The 19,468-nt window shown below is 58.0% G+C and overlaps 2 protein-coding genes across 2 annotated transcripts; one reads left to right on the plus strand and one right to left on the minus strand.

The window, feature by feature from the left end:
* On the plus strand, positions 241–8,111 carry LOC110398275 (carboxypeptidase N subunit 2-like). The gene is made up of 2 exons (XM_021395771.1): positions 241–1,036; positions 1,344–8,111. The coding sequence occupies exons 1-2, from the start codon at positions 960–962 to the stop codon at positions 3,529–3,531; spliced, it is 2,265 nt and encodes a 754-aa protein (XP_021251446.1). The 5' UTR covers positions 241–959; the 3' UTR covers positions 3,532–8,111.
* On the minus strand, positions 18,259–19,462 carry HES1 (hes family bHLH transcription factor 1). The gene is made up of 2 exons (XM_021395774.1): positions 19,315–19,462; positions 18,259–18,969 (listed from the first exon to the last, which is right to left on the minus strand). The coding sequence occupies exons 1-2, from the start codon at positions 19,358–19,360 to the stop codon at positions 18,488–18,490; spliced, it is 528 nt and encodes a 175-aa protein (XP_021251449.1). The 5' UTR covers positions 19,361–19,462; the 3' UTR covers positions 18,259–18,487.

The raw sequence follows: 19,468 nt of genomic DNA on the forward strand, positions 1-19,468 counted from the left end.
TAAAGCGGCTTCGATTCGGTGGGGACAAGCCTGGGTGCCGCGGTCCCGCTGTCCCGCTGCCTGGGCACACGCGGGCGCTGCTGCCGGGCGCTGCTGCTGGCTGCCGGCGGCGGGCGGGCGCCTGGTCCCAGCTGAGCCCTTCGCCCCGACGGCGCTGCGGCCGTGCCGTGCCGTGCGGTGCTGCGGCTCCACCTCGTGGCCGACGGGCCGGGGCGGTCCGAGCACCGGCAACGCGGGGAGGGCCCGGGGCGGGCTGCGGGCTGCTCCGTGCCCCCGGTACTGGCACCGTGCGCGGAGCGGGGCCCTCACGGGGCTGGCGCTGGAACGCGGCGAGGCAGCTGGAAGTGTGGGGGAACGTGGGGTGCTTTGGCATTTGAAACAGAGCCAGGCAAGCACTAGCTGAGCCTTAACGAGAGCGAGCGAAAACCAGAAGGAAATGTTTAACAACAGTTCATCCTAGGAAGCATTGCATCGCTTGTCATTTTAAGCAATTCCCCGAATGAAGCAGGGCGTTTCCTCCACAAGCCGTCCCGCACCTGCCAGCAGCTCCAGGTGTCCCCAGCACGGCCCCTCCTCGTGCTCCCGTGCAGCACCAGCCCCACGGCCAGCTGCCAGGACACGGGGCGTGGTGCCAAGCCCAATGCCGGCTGCCTGTGGGTCTGCCCAGCAGGGCCACAGCTCTCATCGCAGTTATCGGCTGAAACAAAAGGCTTTGGAGCAGCACCTTTTAGCTACATCAGCCGCTTCTTGAGGAAGGAAAACCACGGTGGTCTGGAGATCTTTGAGCTTCCCTGGATGTGCGTGGCCGAGTGGTGCCGGCAGATAACGCCTGGAAGCACGCTGCATCCTCGCCGGGGGTGCCTGGGCTGCTCCCTGCACTGTGCTGGGCGTTATCTCCCCCCGCAGCCCCACAGCCAAGCCCCGCGCCTGGGCTGCGGATAAGGAGCTCCCCCCAGGTGATGGGAGCCTTTGCCCTGTGCCTCACTCCTTGCATAGCGCAGTGTGCCAGCAGCTGGACTTGTTCGGGTGCACTCAGGTAAGTGACGTGAAAGGCTTGAAAACGTGCTGGCAGGGGCGGCTCTGGGGATCTGCTTCCCTGTGTCCCTGATCCTGGGACCACTTCTGATCTCTGAAGGTTCGCCCGTGAAGGTTTGCAAGTGGCTGGTGCTGCTGTTGTGTGGATGAGCTATTGCCCTGCTGAGCACTGGTCTCTTCCTTCTGTTGCTGTGATATGTGAATAGAAGGGTCCTGAGAGCTGAACGACGGTGTGGTGCTGCAGCTCATGAACTGTGGACACACGTTCTGTTGTTCTTCATAACCAACTTTTGGAACCCTTTTTCCAGGATGATGGACCAGCATTTCCTTTTCCTTTTCTTCCTCTTCTTCTGTCCCCATAAATGCCAAAGTCAAACCCTGGGTGCAGATCCATATGAAATGCCCAAGGATTACCAGGAGGTCTACAGAGGATCCAAAAATGATGTCAAAGAGATCCCAAAGATCGCAAAGTCTTTCATTTCTGAGATGATCTTTGTGCAAACCAGCATCACTGCCATAAGGAAAGGCGCCTTCAGGTACATGCCCAACCTGACCAAGATTTTATTTATCGGCAACAATATCAAGACAGTTGAACCTGGGGCCTTTGATGGTTTGGAGAAACTGAGGGATCTGGAAATCTCTGGTGCCTCCTTAGAAGAACTAGCTGTGGGCACTTTCCAGAACCTTCCAAGCTTGCAGAGGCTGGAGCTGAGAGACAGCCACATCAGCCACATCCCCAAAGGCCTGTTTGAAGGGCTGGAGAATCTGGGAGAGCTGTCCCTGCACATCAATGCCATCCCTTCTCTTCCAGAAGGTATTTTTGATTCTCTTGCCAATCTAACATTTTTGGACCTGGCTAGAAACAGGATCACCGTTCTGCCTGGAGATGCCTTCAGCAAACTGCCCCGGCTGCAGGTCCTGCGGCTGTATGAGAACGAGCTGCAGGACCTGCCCGAGGGGCTGCTGGCTGCTCAGTGGGGGCTGCTGGAGCTCAGCCTGCAGAGGAACAGGCTCAGGGTGCTGCCACCCATGCTCCTGAGGAACCTGACCTACCTGGAAAAACTCCTCCTGGACAACAACTTCATCAGGGTTCTCCCGCCCCAGAGCTTCTTTGGTTTAAACAGATTGAAGCTGCTGACTCTAGGTTCAAACCACATTACGGAGCTCCCCTGCTGCCTTTTTGACACCATGCCACACCTCTGGGAGCTGGACCTGGGTAGGAACAGTTTAGCCGCGCTTCCGGATGGCATCTTTGTCAACCTCACATCTCTTGGCAAACTCATCTTGTCTCACAACCAGCTAGCAGCCCTGACAAGAGGGGTCTTCACCGGGCTTGACAAGCTCTCAGACCTCCAGCTGGACGCAAACCAGCTCTCTGCTCTGGATGATGAGGTCTTTGCTGCTCTCCCAAATCTGAAAACCCTCAATCTTCGAATGAACCAGCTAGAGAGTATCCCCCGAGGACTCTTGGACCCCCTGAAAAAGCTCAGCTCACTGTATCTGAGTGGCAACCCATGGAGATGTGACTGCAGTCTCTGTTACCTGCACAGCTGGATCCAGGGCAACAGTGAGAAAGTTAAACTGTCCTCCCAAGTGTCATGTAAGACTCCACCTCACCTGGCAGGGCAAGCAGTGACATCACTGAGGGGAAACCAGTTAATCTGCCCAGCTACTCTGCCTCCATCAGCTGCTCTCACCCCATCTCTACTATTCACCTCCACATCATCACAAAGGATGCCACCCTTGCTGCCGCCTGAAGCCTCACCCACCTCAGCACAGACCACACTGTCATCGGTGGCCTTTCCCATTATGGCATTGCCAACTGTGCCATTGCCTATGGCCACCTCCTTGATGTTTCCAGCCATGCCAGCAGAGGGCTTCATCACTGCTCCGTCACCAACCATGCTGTCTAAAGCCTCCATTGCCATGCCACCATCAACCATTCTACTCAAGATTTCTACCACTGCTCCATCACCAACAGTGCTGCACAAGGCCTCCAACACCACCCCATCACCAACAGTGCTGCCCAAGATCTCTGTCACCAGCCCAGAGCATGCACTATCCGCTCTAGCTCCCACCACCCCACCAATTCCAAACACCATGCAGGCAGCTACAGCCCAACAAGTGCCTCCTGCTCTTCCAGCACCCACACAGAGACCAGCATCCCCTGTTCCCCCCCTGCGAGGCAACACGAGCTCCCAGCCAGCCTCCCCACCCACAGCTCCAGGTGGACATCACCACAGAGACTTCCCCCTGTGGGCCAACCCACGGCACTGCCGCATCTCCCTTGCCCTCGGGCTGGCTGTGCTGGTGCTGCAGGTGGGTGCCGTGCTGCTGGGGGTGAAGCTCACCCTCGTCCTCTACCATGCTGCCCATGGCCACGACCACCCCGTGCCACCAGTGAGGCTGCTGAGTGTCCAAGCGCTGGATGCTGCCCACCCAAGCCGGACTGCAGAGCCGCATCGCAGCAGTACAGTCCCCCAGGGGCAGGCGTAGCAGGATTCAGGAGGTTTTGGGGTCCCTCCCAGGCGGCGCCTGGAGATGCTGTGAGCCTGGGGAATCTGAGCACGGTGTCACGGCCCGACGGGACCTTCTACCAAGCGACACTAGGTGGCAACCCGACACAGGCAGTGGCTGCCACCACTTGCCCGCGGCCGTGCGGGACCACCTGGGCCAGAAGGCATCGCACTGAGGCTCTGCAAACCCTGCTCCAGGGCCAGCCGGGGGCCCTCCTTGGGTCTGCCACGGGGTGCCCACTTCGGGGCACGGGCTGGAGGCTGGTGGGGATCCTGCTGAATCTCCCCATTGCTGGCAGCTGCCTGCGTAGTGCAAGGCATCCCAGCTGCTTCCCTGCCCGGCACCATGGGACGTGCCAACAGTGGTATACCCACACAACGCTCTGACCTCTTCCCTGATATTAAAGCCTTCCCAGCAGCTCTGTTGTGCACAAGCAGAGCAACATTTTCATCCCGGGGCTGTCTTGTTGCTTCAGTGGGGATTTTCCACCACCCACTGCAGCATGGGGTGCCCAGCTGGTGCTGATGGTCAGAGGATGGGGCAGCAATAGGCAGCGGCATGGTGAGAAAATAGAGCTGCAACTGTAAATCTTGCGTTCCAGACCCCGGGGCAGCTTCTTGCTGACACTGTGCCAGAGTAAAGCAGGGAATGGTGCTTTGCATTAGGGCGCATACCTGTGGCTGTGCACTAGGGACTTGGATATCCGCTCTGCTGGGCCTGTGCAGTGTTACTGCTGCTCAGCTGCTCCTTGAAGTCCCGACGATGGCTGTGAAATACGGGAGGTGAGTGCGGGGCAGCACATCTGTGCGGGACAGAGTGCGCATTGCCGGAGCCTGGCACTGCTCTAATGAGACGCAGATGAGGGAAGGGAGTGTGTTTCCTGGCAGCCCGTATGGGCTCTGCTCTGTGCTTGATTTAGAGGGTTTGAAAGCAGGGCCGGCTGCCGGGGATGGCAGGGGGGCTCCTTGGGTTTGGGGATATTTAATGGCCTGATACAGCCTAAACAGGGAAGTGCTTGGGGGCGAGATTAGCACAACATAATCACATCTTAAAAGGTCTTCGGAGACACAAGGCACGTCTGCTCTCCTATTAATTACTGTTATCCATGAAGATGTGGTCAGGCTGGAGGTGTTTGGCCGTGGATCCGTGCATCCGACAGCAGCACCCCTACAGCCACCCTCCTGTGCTCCATAACATCCCAGCAGGATTGTGCCTTCCCGGCACCCAGTACACCCAGAACACCTCTGATGTCCAGGCACCAGGAGCTGCGTGCAGGCTTTGGGCAGGGCGAGCCTAGCACATCTTCCCCCGGCTCTCCCGGAGGGGCGGAAGCTGCCTGTTTGTTTAAGGTGCAAAGGAGCGATGTTAATCTGCGGCCTGTTTGTATTTCTTCAGAGTGCCCGTGTGCGAGGGGAGCAGGGATGGGGTCTCCCCTTTGTGCGGGGGCACAGCCACGCTGTTTGAAGTGGAGGTGAGAAAACACGGCGGGGCAGATGGAACCTGCTTTGGGAGTGAAAGATTTTTTTCGGCTATTTATGATAATTAGTGGGAAACGCTCCTCAAGCGTTTCAGATGATTCTGTAATGAAGTCGGGCCCAATGTTCCCGCTTTGTTCCCGCGGAACCATTAAAAATCCCCCTTCTTTGGCCGCCTTAATGCAACGCTGAAAAGGCACAATGGCATAAAAGTGGCCCTGGGCAGGGCGGAACGCCTCCTTCCCCCGTGAGGGAGAGCCCTTTGGAGCCCAGATTTTCTGGGCTGTAAACCCTGGTGCTCACAGCTCTGCTCTAGTTCGACTGGAGCGAAGCTGCTGTGTTCCAACAGAGCCCCAGAAGCGGTGACAGCATCAGCTCCGTGGGCTTCCAAGGAGAGGTTAAGGGCCAGAGCATTGCTCCCCACGCCGCCTGCCCCGGCCCTAATCAAGTCCTCGCCCCGGACCGTGTCTGAGGCTGCTTTCAATGTGGGGGAATTTGCAGACAAATTTCTACCAGCAGGATGCTGGGGCTCTGCTGCGTGGCAGGATAAAGATCGCTGCTGCCCCATGCAGCCCCGCAGACCTGGGGCTGTCATTTGGGGCAGTGTGGGAACGGGGCAGGAGGCTCTCAGAGTGGGAGCTATTCTTTTCCCCAAGATAATGCACAGCGACACAATGAGCCCATTTGTGAATGGCTGGGACCATTACCTCTGCGCTCCTTAGCGTGGGCCCTGAAGTGCCACTTGGACTGTGATGCCTTTGCCAATGCTTGTGTCCCTCCTGGCAATATTTTGGGACAAATATCTCTAGAAACACAGTGTGCTTCCTTTGGGAACTGGGGTGCAGGTGCCTCCCAGCTCAGTTTGCAGGCTATGGTGTCACCACAGGGACCCACCATACCCAGCAGTCCCAACACATCATTCCCTCCTTGATTTTATTCCATCATGATTTCCTCCCCTAGGCCAGGCAACCAAACCCTTCCTCAGCATCTGGGTCCAGGAGCCTAGGTAGAACCGTGGGTACGCATCCGACCCTTCCCATTGCGGGTGCAGCAAGCGGCACGGCGCTGACCCCGCGGTGCCACCACTACCTGCTGCTCGCCACAATGGCACCACGGCAATGAGAAAGGGCTGGGAGCATAATGAGGCTGCGAGCACTGCTCTCTTCAGAGAGCCGAGTCAACTCCTCAGGAAGAAAGGAAGGAGGAAAAAAAAAAGATGGGGGGGGAAAGACCCCCCCCCCCCCTTGGATAATAAAGAAGTAACAAATGAAGAATGAAAGCCTATAGAAGGCGTCTTAACCCAGCGAAGAAAAAAAATGTCAACATCTGTGGAGCTGTCTGCAAAAACAGACCCAAGCCCTAATGAATACCCTCTAGAAAAGGCATTCACTCGAGGAAAGGCAAAAGGCTACATTTTTCTATGGAGGTATAAAGATTTTGATGAATCTGCCCTTTCCCTTTCCAGTGCAGTTGAACCAAGCGCTAATGTTCATCTTCAGCTGTATTAAAGGATCTGGAGGGGGCAGAGGGAGGAAGAGTCCTGATCTGAAAGCTCACGAGGAGGGTGGATTTAGGGAGCCCGCATGGATGTCGGAGCACTATGGCAGGGAAGAAAAGCAACAGGCATTAGAGAAAATACTGTTTAACAAGAGTTTCTTTAGTCAGTCCATTCGGGCAGAGATCGGCGTGCCATAAATGTAATCCTCTTAGTGCTGACTTCAACGTGTTTGTACAAAACAGGGAAATATAATATGAATGTAATAGTCACGTTTCCTAAAATGCTTAATAAAAAGACAAAAGTTCTTTATTTAGATCTTCAGCTCCAGTGCAGGGTGGGGGCACAGCAGACGTGTTCTTGGAAGGCTGCTTGGAAGGGAAAAGCTGTGCGGAGCGTGGCTGTGCTGTGGCTGTGCCGTGCCATGGTGCGTCATGCCAGGCTGTGCCATGCCGTGTCATGCTGTGCCGTGCTGCGTCATGCTGTGCCATGCAGTGCCCACCTCACCAGCCCCAGGCAAGGAGAGCTGTGGTGGCTCTGAGCCCACTGATGCTCAGGAGCTGCAGCTGGTGAACACGCTGCACCGTGGCAATGTCTTCTCATAAGGCTGCTTGTTGGGACTGCAGTGGGAAATGCCTGTCAGACCTCCCCAGACATCTCCTGGTGGTGTAGTTCTCCATTTGGAAAGCTGTTCCACTGAAGGCAAAGAGTTGGAGGTAACAGGTTTTCTTCTGTTGAATAACCATGGGAACGATAGACTGAAGGGCAGTGTTTGGGTCTGACTGAGATCTCTAAGCACACTGATACCACACAGCTGTATCGGCTGATAGAACTGCGCTAGGTTATTTTCCATGTGCCATGCTGATATTTCACATTGTGAGACACCAGCACCACGGGAGGAAGGCTCAGCGACACAACCAGCTCGGCTCTGCGGATCTACTGTTAAACATTTCTGTCCCTCCACGAAGTCACCTTCCCCACCTTTCTTCTGACCTGGGACAGCAGCAATACGATGCTGGGTGTCATGTGCTGGGGCGCAAAAGGACAACTGCAAACGTGTCGTCCTAAGAGTGACAGCAGAGCTTCCAAGCCCCACGTTTCCTCCCTGCGCAGGTTCCTGAGCCTCGTGCACTGAGAGCACGTTTCTGCACAGCAGTGCCGTTCCTACACCGGGAACAAGGCACTTTACAACCCCATAAACCCCACATCCTTCTGTGCAGGCTGCTCTGACGTGACGCTAATGCCTACAAGATGTGCAGCTCTGCGGGACGGCCCCGGTGCCCCACGCCACAGCAAAGGGCTCGTGTTTTACATCACTCTGCGCTGCAGCCTTGGCTAATTAATCCCAGGGATGAGCCTCCCGCTATCAGGCTGCTCCCTGTCCCCCGTTCTGCGCTGGCGCTGGAGGCACCACATTGAGTGCCATAGGAGTGGGCTAAACTGCTGTATCCCAATGTGTCCCGCCGTGTCCCTGTGGATTCTGGTGCATCCCGCTGCTCACTGGGTGCACGGCCGGGGGAACGCAGCATTGTGTCACAGCGCGTTGTGATCACGCAGCGCGGCTAACGTGATTTCCATCCCATATTCGACCTCTGGCGACTTCAAAGCTCTGGCGAGCGGGGGATTAAGCGGAGGGGCTGGGGCTGGGGGGCCAGGGGGGCCGCTCACCTTTGAGCTCCCCGCGTCCCCTCCCCGCTGCGCCTGGGACAATCGCCTCCCATTGTGCTCCCAGGGAAAGCCGGGGTGCAAACACAGGGACCTTGTCAATATTGGTTTTTGAGAAGGCTTTTTCTATTCTCCCATGTCTGGGGTTTTTGTAGCAAATCCCCCTCGGGCTGCCCAGCCTTCCCCTGGGAAATCAGGATCCCGGGGGTCCCCGCTAACACCATCCATTGAGTGAAATTTCACACCCACCTGTTTGCACACAAGATTTAATTTGGTTGATTCTTCATGCCCTTTTCCTGCTTAATCATCAGCCCATTGACCTTCATATGAAAAGGGGCTGAGGGCAGAGGAGAGAGGGGCTTCTGCAGGGGAACAAAAGCTCCCAGAGCCCAAACCAGTCCGACCCTGAGCTAACGCATCCGCATCCATGCAGGAGTAGAATGTGGGGAGCACCGTGGGGGCAGGCCTTAGGCAGCCTGGTGGGCTGGGGGAACCATCCCATCCCTGCTGTTTGCTGGCTGGATGCTTAGACCCCCCCACAGGCACAGCTTTAAGGTCTCTGCACTTGCAGCTGCAATTTGCCTGCTGGAAAACAAAAAATAAAACAAAGTAAAATAAAAAGAAAGGAAAGGGAGGGGTTTTTTTGTCCTGCTGGCCCTACTTGAGGTGAAACCTGAGCTGTGTGGGAGCCTGCGAGCGTGCAGGGCCGTGCACACACGTGTGCAGCCAGCAGCCCGGTCGTGCTGTGCCGCAGCGGCGCTGGTGCGTGCGCATGTGCGCTTCCCCCCGGTGGGATTGTTTTGGTCTGCAGAGTGCGGTCGTGTTTATTTAATATCTGACGTCCCTTCTGTCTTCAGCGCTGACATTAATTGCCAGACAATGAGCAATGGAGCCCAGATGTTCCCCGGCGGTGGCCTCCCTCCCCTCGCCAGTGCGATGCGGGTGATAAAAACCCGAGGGGAGCTGTGTTGGGAAGGCTGCTGCTGAGTGGCTGTGAGTGGCAGTGAGCCGGGGGCTGTGCCACTCCAGGGGCGGCTCGGACCCCCCAGCTGGAACTGCCCGGGTGGCTGCAGCCCTCCCAGCCCCTCTGTGTCGCAGCAATGTATAGGCATCACAGAGTGGGGCTGTGCCAAGCGCTGGTGCTGTGCTGCGGGCTCGCCACCGAGCACGTGGGTTTGGGGTCTTGGCATTGAGCCCCAGTGCAGCAGAGGAGCCTGCCAGCTGCCCCCAGTGCCCGCCTGGTCTGGCTGTGCCTGGGCACGGCCCTGCTGGCACACTCCCCAGGGAACAGGGTGAGCCTTGCTTGCCAGAGAGAGATTAGCACAGCTGTCTGTCATTTCATAAATATCCCTGCTCACGAAACACGAGGTCATTTCACAGGAGACATGGCCTTATCGCAGAGCTGCAGTGCTGCTGGGGCCCCCGGCGTGCAGCCGTGGCTGAGGAGCATGCCATGGCTGTGTGTGCATCAGGGCTCCAGCTGCACCCAGGGTGCCCCTTGGGCATGGCTGGGGCTGGGCTGGTGAAATACTTCGGGTTTGAGGGCTGGGGTGGCCGAGCTGGGCAGGGCAATGGGTGTCCCCTTCATGTGCCTGCTGTCAGCATCGCGTATCATGGCATGGTATGACATGGTATGGCACATCATGGCACAGCATAGCATGGCACAGCATAGCACGGCACAGCAGGCAGGAAGGCGGTGCTGCAGTGTGTAGGAAGCTGCCCAATTTCCTGCTCTGCCATCGGCTTAATATGCACCCACCACTAATCACTAAGCATTATTATTTAAGTGGGGATAAGTTATTAGAAAAAATGGCACTGGAGATGGGGTGGAGCTATTTTTAGAACTAGTGTCTGTCACTGTGGCATCACTTCCTAAGGGGATGTGCGTGACCAGGAAAGCAACCAGCAAAACAGCACATAACCCCTCACAAGGTTCCCACATTGCCTCTTTAAGCAGGAAGAGAACACGATACAAACACGATGTGAATTAGGATCTGAACAGTTTTCCTGGCAGGTTGTCACGCAAGACGCTAGCACTGTTCCTTGCCATGGACACCCGCAGCAGGCCCGTGCCCCGACCCACTGCCCCTGACCCACTGCCTCCCAGCAGCCCTGCTCTCAGGTACCCCTCAGATGGGATTTCACATTGGGTGCACCTTGAGGGGAGAGGTGACACCCCCATTCCATGCCTCCCTGCAGCACAGCGCATCCCCACCCGCACTTCCCTCCTCCTGGGCTCTGCAACGAGCCCAGCTGCACTCTGGCCGGGGAACATCCGCTGTGGAAACCTGGGAGGAGCTGACAATCCCCAAAGATTGGCTGTACACACGGCCAAGCAAGCGCTGCTGGCTGCCGGCCTAATTCATTGCAAATGTGCTTCAATGTGGTTCTAATCTGGAGCCCCAGCCCCGGGCTCAGCGGGGCCGGGAAGTGGCTGAGTGGGGCAAAGCTAGGTGAGCCCCACTGCTCCTCCAGATCCCTGCACCGTGTGCCCCTCATCTATAGGGATGCAGCTGGGCTTAAAGCCCAACTATAAAATCTCCCGACACCCAGGCATCCCTTTCCCCTGTTTGTGCATTTGGAGAGGGATTGCATCAAAGGTTCAGAATAACCAAGGAGAATTGCCCCATTCAACCAGCTTGCACCTCTCCCATGCTCGTAGTTGGATTAAAAACACTGCAAAGTCAGCTCGCAGCACAGACAAGGAGCGGCACAAAGCAAGCACCATTCTTGGCTTTCAGCAGAGCGGTGCTGAGCCGTGAGCAGGCACCTGCAATAACAGCTGCGGTGCCACTGCTGCTGGTGGAAAGGGAAATGAGCAGCAGCGGGGCTGGGAGCAGCACAGTGCTATTCAAGAACAGAAAATCCCTCTTTGCTGCTCAATGCAGGCAGCTCCAGCCGTGCTGGCGCCGGTGCACCAGGCACCCATGGAGCCCAGAGCACCCCATGCAGTGGCTTTGGCACAGGGGATGCCGTGCCGTGCCATGTCATGCCGTGCCGTGCTGCTGTGTGCAGCCCAGCACTGGGAGCAGCGAGGTGCTGCGCTCGGCCTTTTAAGATCAGAAAGGTTTTTGAACTGACGTTAGCACTGGTACACAGAGGAAAGCATACAGAAGGGTAATTAAAGTGGAGGAGCGAAGCCGGGTTTGCCTTTAATGGCTTGCAGCTGCAAATATTTTTCTGTCTTCTCCAGCCTGCTTGTAAGCTGTCTGGCTGTATTTCTCGTCCCGGCCAATTAGATTCCCATGTGTGCTGCAGGAGTGAAAATATAGAAAGTGAATAATCCTCCGGTGCTGCTCCTCACTCGGAGCCCTTTGAACCCCTCCGCTCTCCGTTCAGCCCTCGGCCCCGCTCTCTCTGCAGCACCATGCTTTGCCCCCAGCACACCGCCAGCACCGCTGCCGTTCACCTTCAAGCCCTTCTGATCAAAGCCCCTTTTTATCCCACCCTTTTGCTGAGTTTTACAGCCATTTTCCCTTTTTGACGCTGGTGTTCTGCCAAAAGTTCCACTTGAAAATCAAAAGGGGCAGTCCATTAATACAAGGCAGCTGTATCAAGTTCACCATTGTGTTGTCTCTTCCAAGGTACCTCGGATTTTTAATAAACTGCGAGGCATGGGGAGTGCATCGGCTCCAAGCAGAGGGAGGCAGAGGGGAAGAGGGAGAGCCGAACAGCGCCGTGCATGCAGGAGGCACCCGGCAGCCTCCCGGCTCCCGTCCAGCTCCAGGATCAGGTATCAACCAGGAGCCGCCGTGCTTTGATCCCTGTGTGCCAATGGGGCTCCTTGCCAGGGCCCACCCCAGGAAAACAGGATCCCCTCCGTGGCTGCACCCTGGGAATGTGTGCAGGGTAGAGGCACTGCGAGGAGCTTGGCAGGGCTGGGGGCAGACTGCATGCACTGCTTGGGCTGTGCTGGGACTGCAGCAGGACATCAATAGGGCCAGCAATGGGGCTGCAGTGGGACCAGCAGTGAGACCAGCAGTGGGGTCAGCAGTGGGGCCAGCAGTGGTAGTGGGCAGGGATGTGCCACTGGGAGTCAAGGTGAGGGTGGACTGGGAGCAGATGGGACCTGCTCCGTTTGTGAAAGGAGCGTTTCTGCTATTTATGCTAAGCGGTGGGAATGCTTCTCAAGCGTTTTGGATGGTTCTGTAATGAGGCCAGCCTAAATATGCCAGCATTGTTTGTGCCGGACAATTAAAAACTCCCACTTGCCACATTAGCAGTGTCTCTGGTCGGGAAAGGCCCTGGAAGCAGCGCGGGATGAGGGGTGACCACAAAGCCTGCCCTTTGTGCTGTGCTCCTTTGAACCTCCTCAAAGACCCCATTTCAAGGGGTGGCTTTTGTTTTCTTTTCAGTGGGACCGAACCCAGAGCCGCCTGTTGTTTAGCGACACAGAAATGTGACCTTAATTGACTCTGCTGCCGGGAGCACTGCGTAAATCACTCCTGGCACTGAGGGAGCTGCCCGGCGTGCCCCAGCCCCATGGCAGCATCGTTTTCCTGGCCACTGCCTGCAGGGCAGGCACGGTGTCACGGCGTGGTGACACGGTGCAGTGGCACAGTGTGGTGGTGCGGTGACACGATGCGGTGACACAGTGCAGAGGTACGGTATGATGGTACAGCTCTGTGCATGCCCAGGTCTGCAGAGGCAGCAAGAGAGGCTGCCATGTCCCCCACAGAGCCACAGGACTTTGGGAAGGGGCTCTGCAGCCTCGGGCTTAGGACTACACCACAGTACTGTGGAGTATTTTGTCCCCCACACACAAAGGCTCCCAGCCCCATTCCATAGAGGGTTTCCATTTCTGCAGGGAAGCAGGAAAAAATGTTTCTCTGTGCTTTTCAAAGCCCCTCTGCAGCCGGAGCCTCCTGCCCAGCTGTGCCGGTATGGCTCTGTACCTGCTGTCCCCGGGACTCGTTGAGTTAACGCTCATTGCAAGATAAATTAAATGTGATGAAAATGTAACAAATGCCTGCCACGCACTTAGCCAGATGACTTATTTGTAAGATACCAGGGGGCTGATCCATTAACAGATATAATTTGCGGGCTCCTGAGGAGAGGTTAAGGGCTGGAGCACTGCTCCCTGCCAGCCGCCTCCGTCTCCCTACTCTGCTTGCCCCAGCCCTAATCAAGTTCTCCTATCAGCCCGTGTCCCATGCCCCCCCGGCTGCTCTCAATGAGAGGAAATTTGCAGACAAATTTCTGCCAGCAGGACACTGGGGCTCTGCTGCGCGGCGGGATAAAGATCCCCGCAGCCAGGTGCGGGTGGATGATGGGGCCAGCCTGGCCCCTAGGACAGCAGCAATCACATCAGGAGGTGTGTGCTCGTAAACCAGAGCATTTTGGAGCAAGGTGAAAATTTAAGGGAGAATACACTGCTGCTGGTGATGCTCCAGTGGGGAATATGGTGCCTATGGGAGGGCATTCTGCTTTACTGCCTCTCCCTGGGGAGCTAATCACCCAGGCTGTGAGAGATGTGCAGCCATCGGCTCGTGTTTTGTTTCTCCCTGGTAGATTGAAGAGCTCTGAAGTACCTGCCCTGTTATTTCTGGCATGGTACTCGTGCAGCCAGGCCCTTCTGGCTGTAATCAAGCTGCCTCTTGATCTTCTTGATAAGCAGAACACACTGCTGTGTGCCTGGCCTCCCTGCATTGGAATGCTGCGGGCAGCCAGGAAGGATGGGCGAGGAGCAGAGTACCACCCATCTGTCTGCAGCCTGGCACTGGTGACCCACGTGTGGCCGCTATGGACAGGGACGTGTGTGGCTACGGGGGGCTGGCTGCAAACCATCTCCTGGCAAGATGCTGGGGAGCAGCAGGTGGTGGTGACCCAGCTCTGTGGGATCCTCCAGAGCCATGAGGAGCCCTCATCCACTGCACAAGGCCTCCTACAAGGAGGGGGCTCCTGGGCAGGGAGCGGTGCACTGTGACCCGGCCTCGCTCCGGTCGTGCCGCTGGCTGAGCAAACACAATGTGCACAGCCTGCCGGGGCCGCGGCACCTCCAGATAAACCTCATTGTACTCCTGAAAAGGCAACAATCCAGTGCTGGCAGCTCCATGCAGCATGGGATGCACCCGGTGTCCAGAGGCCATGGGGACCCGGTCCTGCTGGGGCTGTCCCTGCATCCCCTGCCCACACAGCTGGGCCCAGCGGGGAGCCAGCCTGTGCCAGCACCGCCTGCAAGTGCTAACAGCTGCTTGGAGCCCGCTCAGAAACACCAGCCTGGGCTGTGCGGCTGCCAGCCCCGCTGCTCCCAGCACAATGACGGCTCGGGGGGAGCTGGGAGCAGGCAGCTCTGGGGGAAGGGATGTGCAAAACTCCGCAGCAAGGAGCGAGCTTGACTGTGAGAGAAAGGAAGATGGTGCGGGGCGGCAGCAAGCTCTGGCCCACATGGGCCTCCCCTCTGGCACCCGCATGTGTCGGCGCTGCCAAGGAGCCAGGGCTGCAGCGGGGCTGCGGAGCGGAGCCAGGCACGGCACATAGCTGCAGGATTCGGCATGCATCCCCACATCCTGCTGCCTCTCTTGGTACAAACACTGTCCAGATTTCCAACGTCAGCAGGAGAGAGACCAGCCAGATTGTTTTACAGTTTCAAGAACTCATAATGTTTTCCAGAGAGTAGGACTGCAGCCCATCTTCTGGAGCAGGAAAAGCTTCTGCAGCCCCAAGTCGTTGCCGACAGCCCTCAGACCTCGTCAGCTCATGGCAGCCAGAAGCACCAGACAAATGCTGGGTGACTTCAGAAAGGGTATGAGCACACCCCATCCAGTGCCACACGTGCACCCTATGCAGAACAAGGCAGGATTTACCCTGAGACCTGGTGGTGCTGTCCCCGGGTCCTACTTGAGTAGAAGGACCCTGAAGAGCTCCTGCTCTGGGGCTGGCCCAGGGCTGGCTTTGGGTGAGGTTCTGGCAGTAGCATCAGAGTCAGATGGTGTTTGCTGGGGGTGGGAGAGCCATGGAGTGGCCCTGTTCCAGTACCAGGGCACTGTGTGTTCCTGTCACACAGCCAGGCTGTCACAGCCCCATCTGTGTGCAGGACAGTTCAGAGGAGCAGCTCCATCCTCCTGAAGCCCCATCCTGACCCGGCTCCCTGCTGCTGGGGCTATGAGGACAGGTGCCCTTACCTCCAGCTGCATGGCTTCCCCCATGCCCCACCTCAGCTGGGAACATGGCCCCCAGTACCAGCTGATGGTGTGGCTGGCTGCAAATGTTTAATGAAACGGAGTGGAGTCGTTTGTCTGGGCTGACCCCACCAGGAAGTCTGTGCTCCACAAAACAAACCATGCTTTTGTTTGACTTGTTTTAAGTAAAACACGTGTCACTCCCGTAAATCATGGATCCCCTTCCCCACCCTACCCTCGGGCACCCGCCTAGCAAGGGCAGGTGCTGGGGTAAACTCAAGCTGCGGGCTTCCTGAGTGAAGGCAGGGGGCTGGACAGGATCAGACCCAGTCCTCTCCATGGGGCTGGGAAGGACCAGATGCAGGACCCTGTCTGGGGCTGCCGCATCCCAGCCCTGAGCACTCACTCGCTGAGAGTGGATCCCAGCAGCCAGGTGCACCCTGACCCCCACGATCCCTCACCCCCTTAACCTCTGCCGTGCTGCCAGGCCAAGCCGCTGCTCTGCCACCCCCAGGGCCACAGGCCTGGACACCAGCCCAAGGCCCAAAGCCGGCGGTCCCTGGCACGAGCGAGGCCGAGGCCTGGGGCCATCCGGCAGTGCGAGGAGGCGGGTGGCCGGCATGGGGCCGCGGCGGCTGCCGGCAGCAGGGGCCAGAGCGGGTTCGTGTGCCGCGGGTGCGCTCCCTCCCTCCCTGCCGCCTGGCAGCCCGCCACCGCGCCGGGGGTTCGCTCCTTTCTCACGACCTCTCAGGTTCCTGAGCTCATCTGGGAGCTATTCATTTCCTGCCAGAAAACAGCCTTGCCTGCTAAAAAAACCACCTTGGCCGCAGCGCGGCCCAGGGCTTGGTACGAGGGCTCTCTCGGCTTAAATCATAAAGCTCTGGCTGTCTGACTGGAATCAAAGGCAGGGCGGGTGCGGGGGGGCCGGGGCCCGTGCCATATGGTAGCACTTAAGAGCCAAGGAGGAAGCGAGGAGGGGTTGCGCACCGCTTGCAAGGAGTGTGGGAAAAGTTAATTGACTTTAATGACAGGTTTCCCGGGCGGGCGGCAGCACCCGGCAGAGCACACGGCCGCAGCAGGCAGGGAGGTGAGCGGGGCACGGCCGGGGCCAGGGGCAGGTGTGCAGCACCACCAGACCACGTGCCATCATCAGTGCGGGACAGAACCAGGCACGGGGCTTCCTATCCACTTCAGCCCCAGGGTGATGGTGTTTGCTGTATCCAAAGGGCAGCTCCTGCACGTAAAGGCCCACAGACCCCCAGCCCACATTTGTCATCCAAATTTGTCACGGTTTAAGTGAATTAGCATCAAGAGCACAGCTCCTGGGAATGGCTCTGATCCCTTCAAATCACACAAACTCAAACAGATCTCTCATGTCAACAGGCTGTGGGACTGAGCAAACACAAAGCTTTGGAGAAGCCAGAGCCTAGCGTACAGCAGATATGCTTGCTATATTTGCAATCTGAATTCCATTAGCAGATCAGTTTGTCTTTTCTTTCACTCCCAGATCTATATGCCCTCCATTAGCCTACCGTAGAGCCTCCTCTTAACACGATTCCCCAGCAGGAGGGCCCTGCCCAGCTAGAGTAGCCACAGCTCCCCCAGGTGATGCACGCAGGTCCCACCAGCACCAGGCAACACGGTTCCCGAACAGGCAGGTCCTGCAAGTGGCCCCTTGTGAGCACAGCAGGCTTGGTCCTGCCGTGTCACCAGCAGCAGCACAGAGGTGACAGCAGGGCAGGCAGCCCCAGACTCACAGAGCTGGCTCACAAAGCCTGGCTGCCGGATGCCACAGTGAAGGCAGCAGTAAGAGCAAAGGCATTGGGAGATATAGGGGAATCTACATACAAAAAGGAGAGAAGAATGCTCGTCATCACCCGGATGCTTGGGAGATCATCCTCTGCAGCTGCTTTCAGAAGACAGCCATCACCACGCACATCCTCATCGGTAAGCCCCGCGGAGATGGATTGCAGACATCTCCTCCTCTCCCCCTCCAAAATTCATCCCAAGGAGTGCTCTCAGATCAGGAAGCTGCGGAGAGGGGAGGCCTCAGACCCTGCCTGCTCTCACACTGCACAGCTTGCATTTCCCCAGCACCTGGATGCAGCCAAGCACCTGGATGAGCCAGGCAGAACCCGACACGCTTCTGTGGGGGATTTGGAAGGAATCCCTGATGGATCCTGGCACGGTTTAAAGCTGTCCGCTCTGAGTTAGGACTTGTTAGGAAGGGCGATGCGAGCTGTAACCTGAGACCACCACTTGCCCCTATCAGGGGCTCACATCTTGCCTGGAAATGGGGCATGACCAAGTCAGGAGGGTCAGCTGCAGCTCACAGTTACGGAGGCAGGCAGCCCACACAGCCCCACCTCACTCCCCCTGACATGTGTTTTCCATATTAAAGCAGAGGAAATGCCCAACTCTATCAAAACCACATGCAGAGCATTAATCATCCGGCACAGCCTGACTGTGCCTCCAGCTCCAGGTGGAGGTGGTACCCAGCACCGCCTGCTGCAGCCTGTCAGCCCCGAGACACAGCACCGCATCCGCTCTGTCCCACAGTTGTAACACGAGATGCTGGCAGGCACTCTCCTGTAAATCACCGGCTGCAGGCATTGGTGATTTACACCAGGGACAGGCCCCTGGGGTCTGGGCAGGAGGCTCCGTGCTCAATCTACCCCGTCTCACTACATGTGAGTGGCTGAGGTGCCTCCCCTAGCACACACAGCAGCTCTGCAAACACAACACTTTTAGCAGGTCAGATCAGCTGGGCTGCTCCCAAGGAAGCAGGAATTACATCTGCCCAGGGGCAGGGAAAGGGCCAGGCAATTTCCCAGAGCACAAAGGGGACTGGGTCTGCCACGCAACTCCAGCCCACAGCAGCACAGTCCTTGGGCTCCCTTCCGAGCACACAGCCAGCACTCCAGGTATCTCCAAAGGCCTTCCAAAACAGAAGAGACTCTTTTATTTTAAGAGCATTCAAAAAAAAAAAAAATCCCGATCTTTGGTGTCACATAAGGAAGGGGAAGGAAGGGAGAAAAAAGATCTCGTGTAAAACACGAAACACTGTCGGAGGGAGTGCTATGGTACAAAGGCACAATCCAATATGAACGTATAACCTATGTACAGCCGTGCCAGCAGCACGGGGCGCGGTGCTCAGTCCAGTCCGATGCCTGCCGCCCTCACCAGGGCCTCCAGACTGAGTCAGCGGTGCCAGGTGAGGGGCCGGGGGGCGAGGCGGCGGTGGCAGCCGTGGGGGGGCCACCATAGAGGGGCAGCACAGCCCCACCGGGAGCGAAGGCAGCGCTGGGGATGAGGAAGGCGAACTGCCCATCAGAGGCAGGCAGCAGCTGGAAGCCACCGTACACCTTGGCTGCATCAGCACCTGGCTTGCAGGGTACAGCTGGGAGTGGCCCCGCACCTCCGCCCGGCGGCACCAGGGGCGGCCCAAAGGCTGTGGGTGGCGGTGGCAGCGGCGGGGGTGGCACAGGGTAGTTGATGGCGTTGATCTGGGTCATGCAGCTGGCCAGATGGCCCAGGAGCCGGGTGCGCACCTCAGTGTTGACACCTTCGCAGGTGGAGAGAAACCGTGTCACTTCGTTCATGCACTCGCTGAAGCCGGCGCGGTACTTGCCCAGCACTGTAGGGTCCGTGCTCAGCGCAGCTGTGGGGTGAGAGTCGCAGGGCTGTCAGTGGAGACGCAGCGAGCTGCCCACTGGTGGCACCTCCCACAGCCCTCTGAGCGGGGAGGATGCTCCTGGGCGCCGAGGATCCAGGCGGAAAGCACCGTGCATCCCAGCACCGGGGAGCCAGGCGGGCAGCAGAGACCCTCCAGGACAGAGCACCCACTCTGGGCCACCGCCCCCCCCGTGCCCACTGACAGAGGGCTCCAACCGAGCGCCAGGGATACAGATGGGGAGCACGGTGCACGGCTGCACCTGGGACAACAGAGCAGCGCAGGGAGCCCCAGCACAGCCCCATTACCACCGCCGCCCCCCCCACTGCTCACCGGTCATCTGCGCCCGCTGCAGGCTCCGCAGGTGCTTGACGGTCATCTCCAGGATGTCGGCCTTCTCCAGCTTGGAGTGCCGCGAGCTCTGCGGGCACAGGCGGGGCTCACACCGGCACGGCCCCGCCGGACGGCCCCGCGCCCCCCGCCCCGC

Source organism: Numida meleagris, chromosome 4 (assembly GCF_002078875.1).
Source record: "Numida meleagris isolate 19003 breed g44 Domestic line chromosome 4, NumMel1.0, whole genome shotgun sequence".
Lineage (NCBI taxonomy): Eukaryota > Metazoa > Chordata > Aves > Galliformes > Numididae > Numida > Numida meleagris.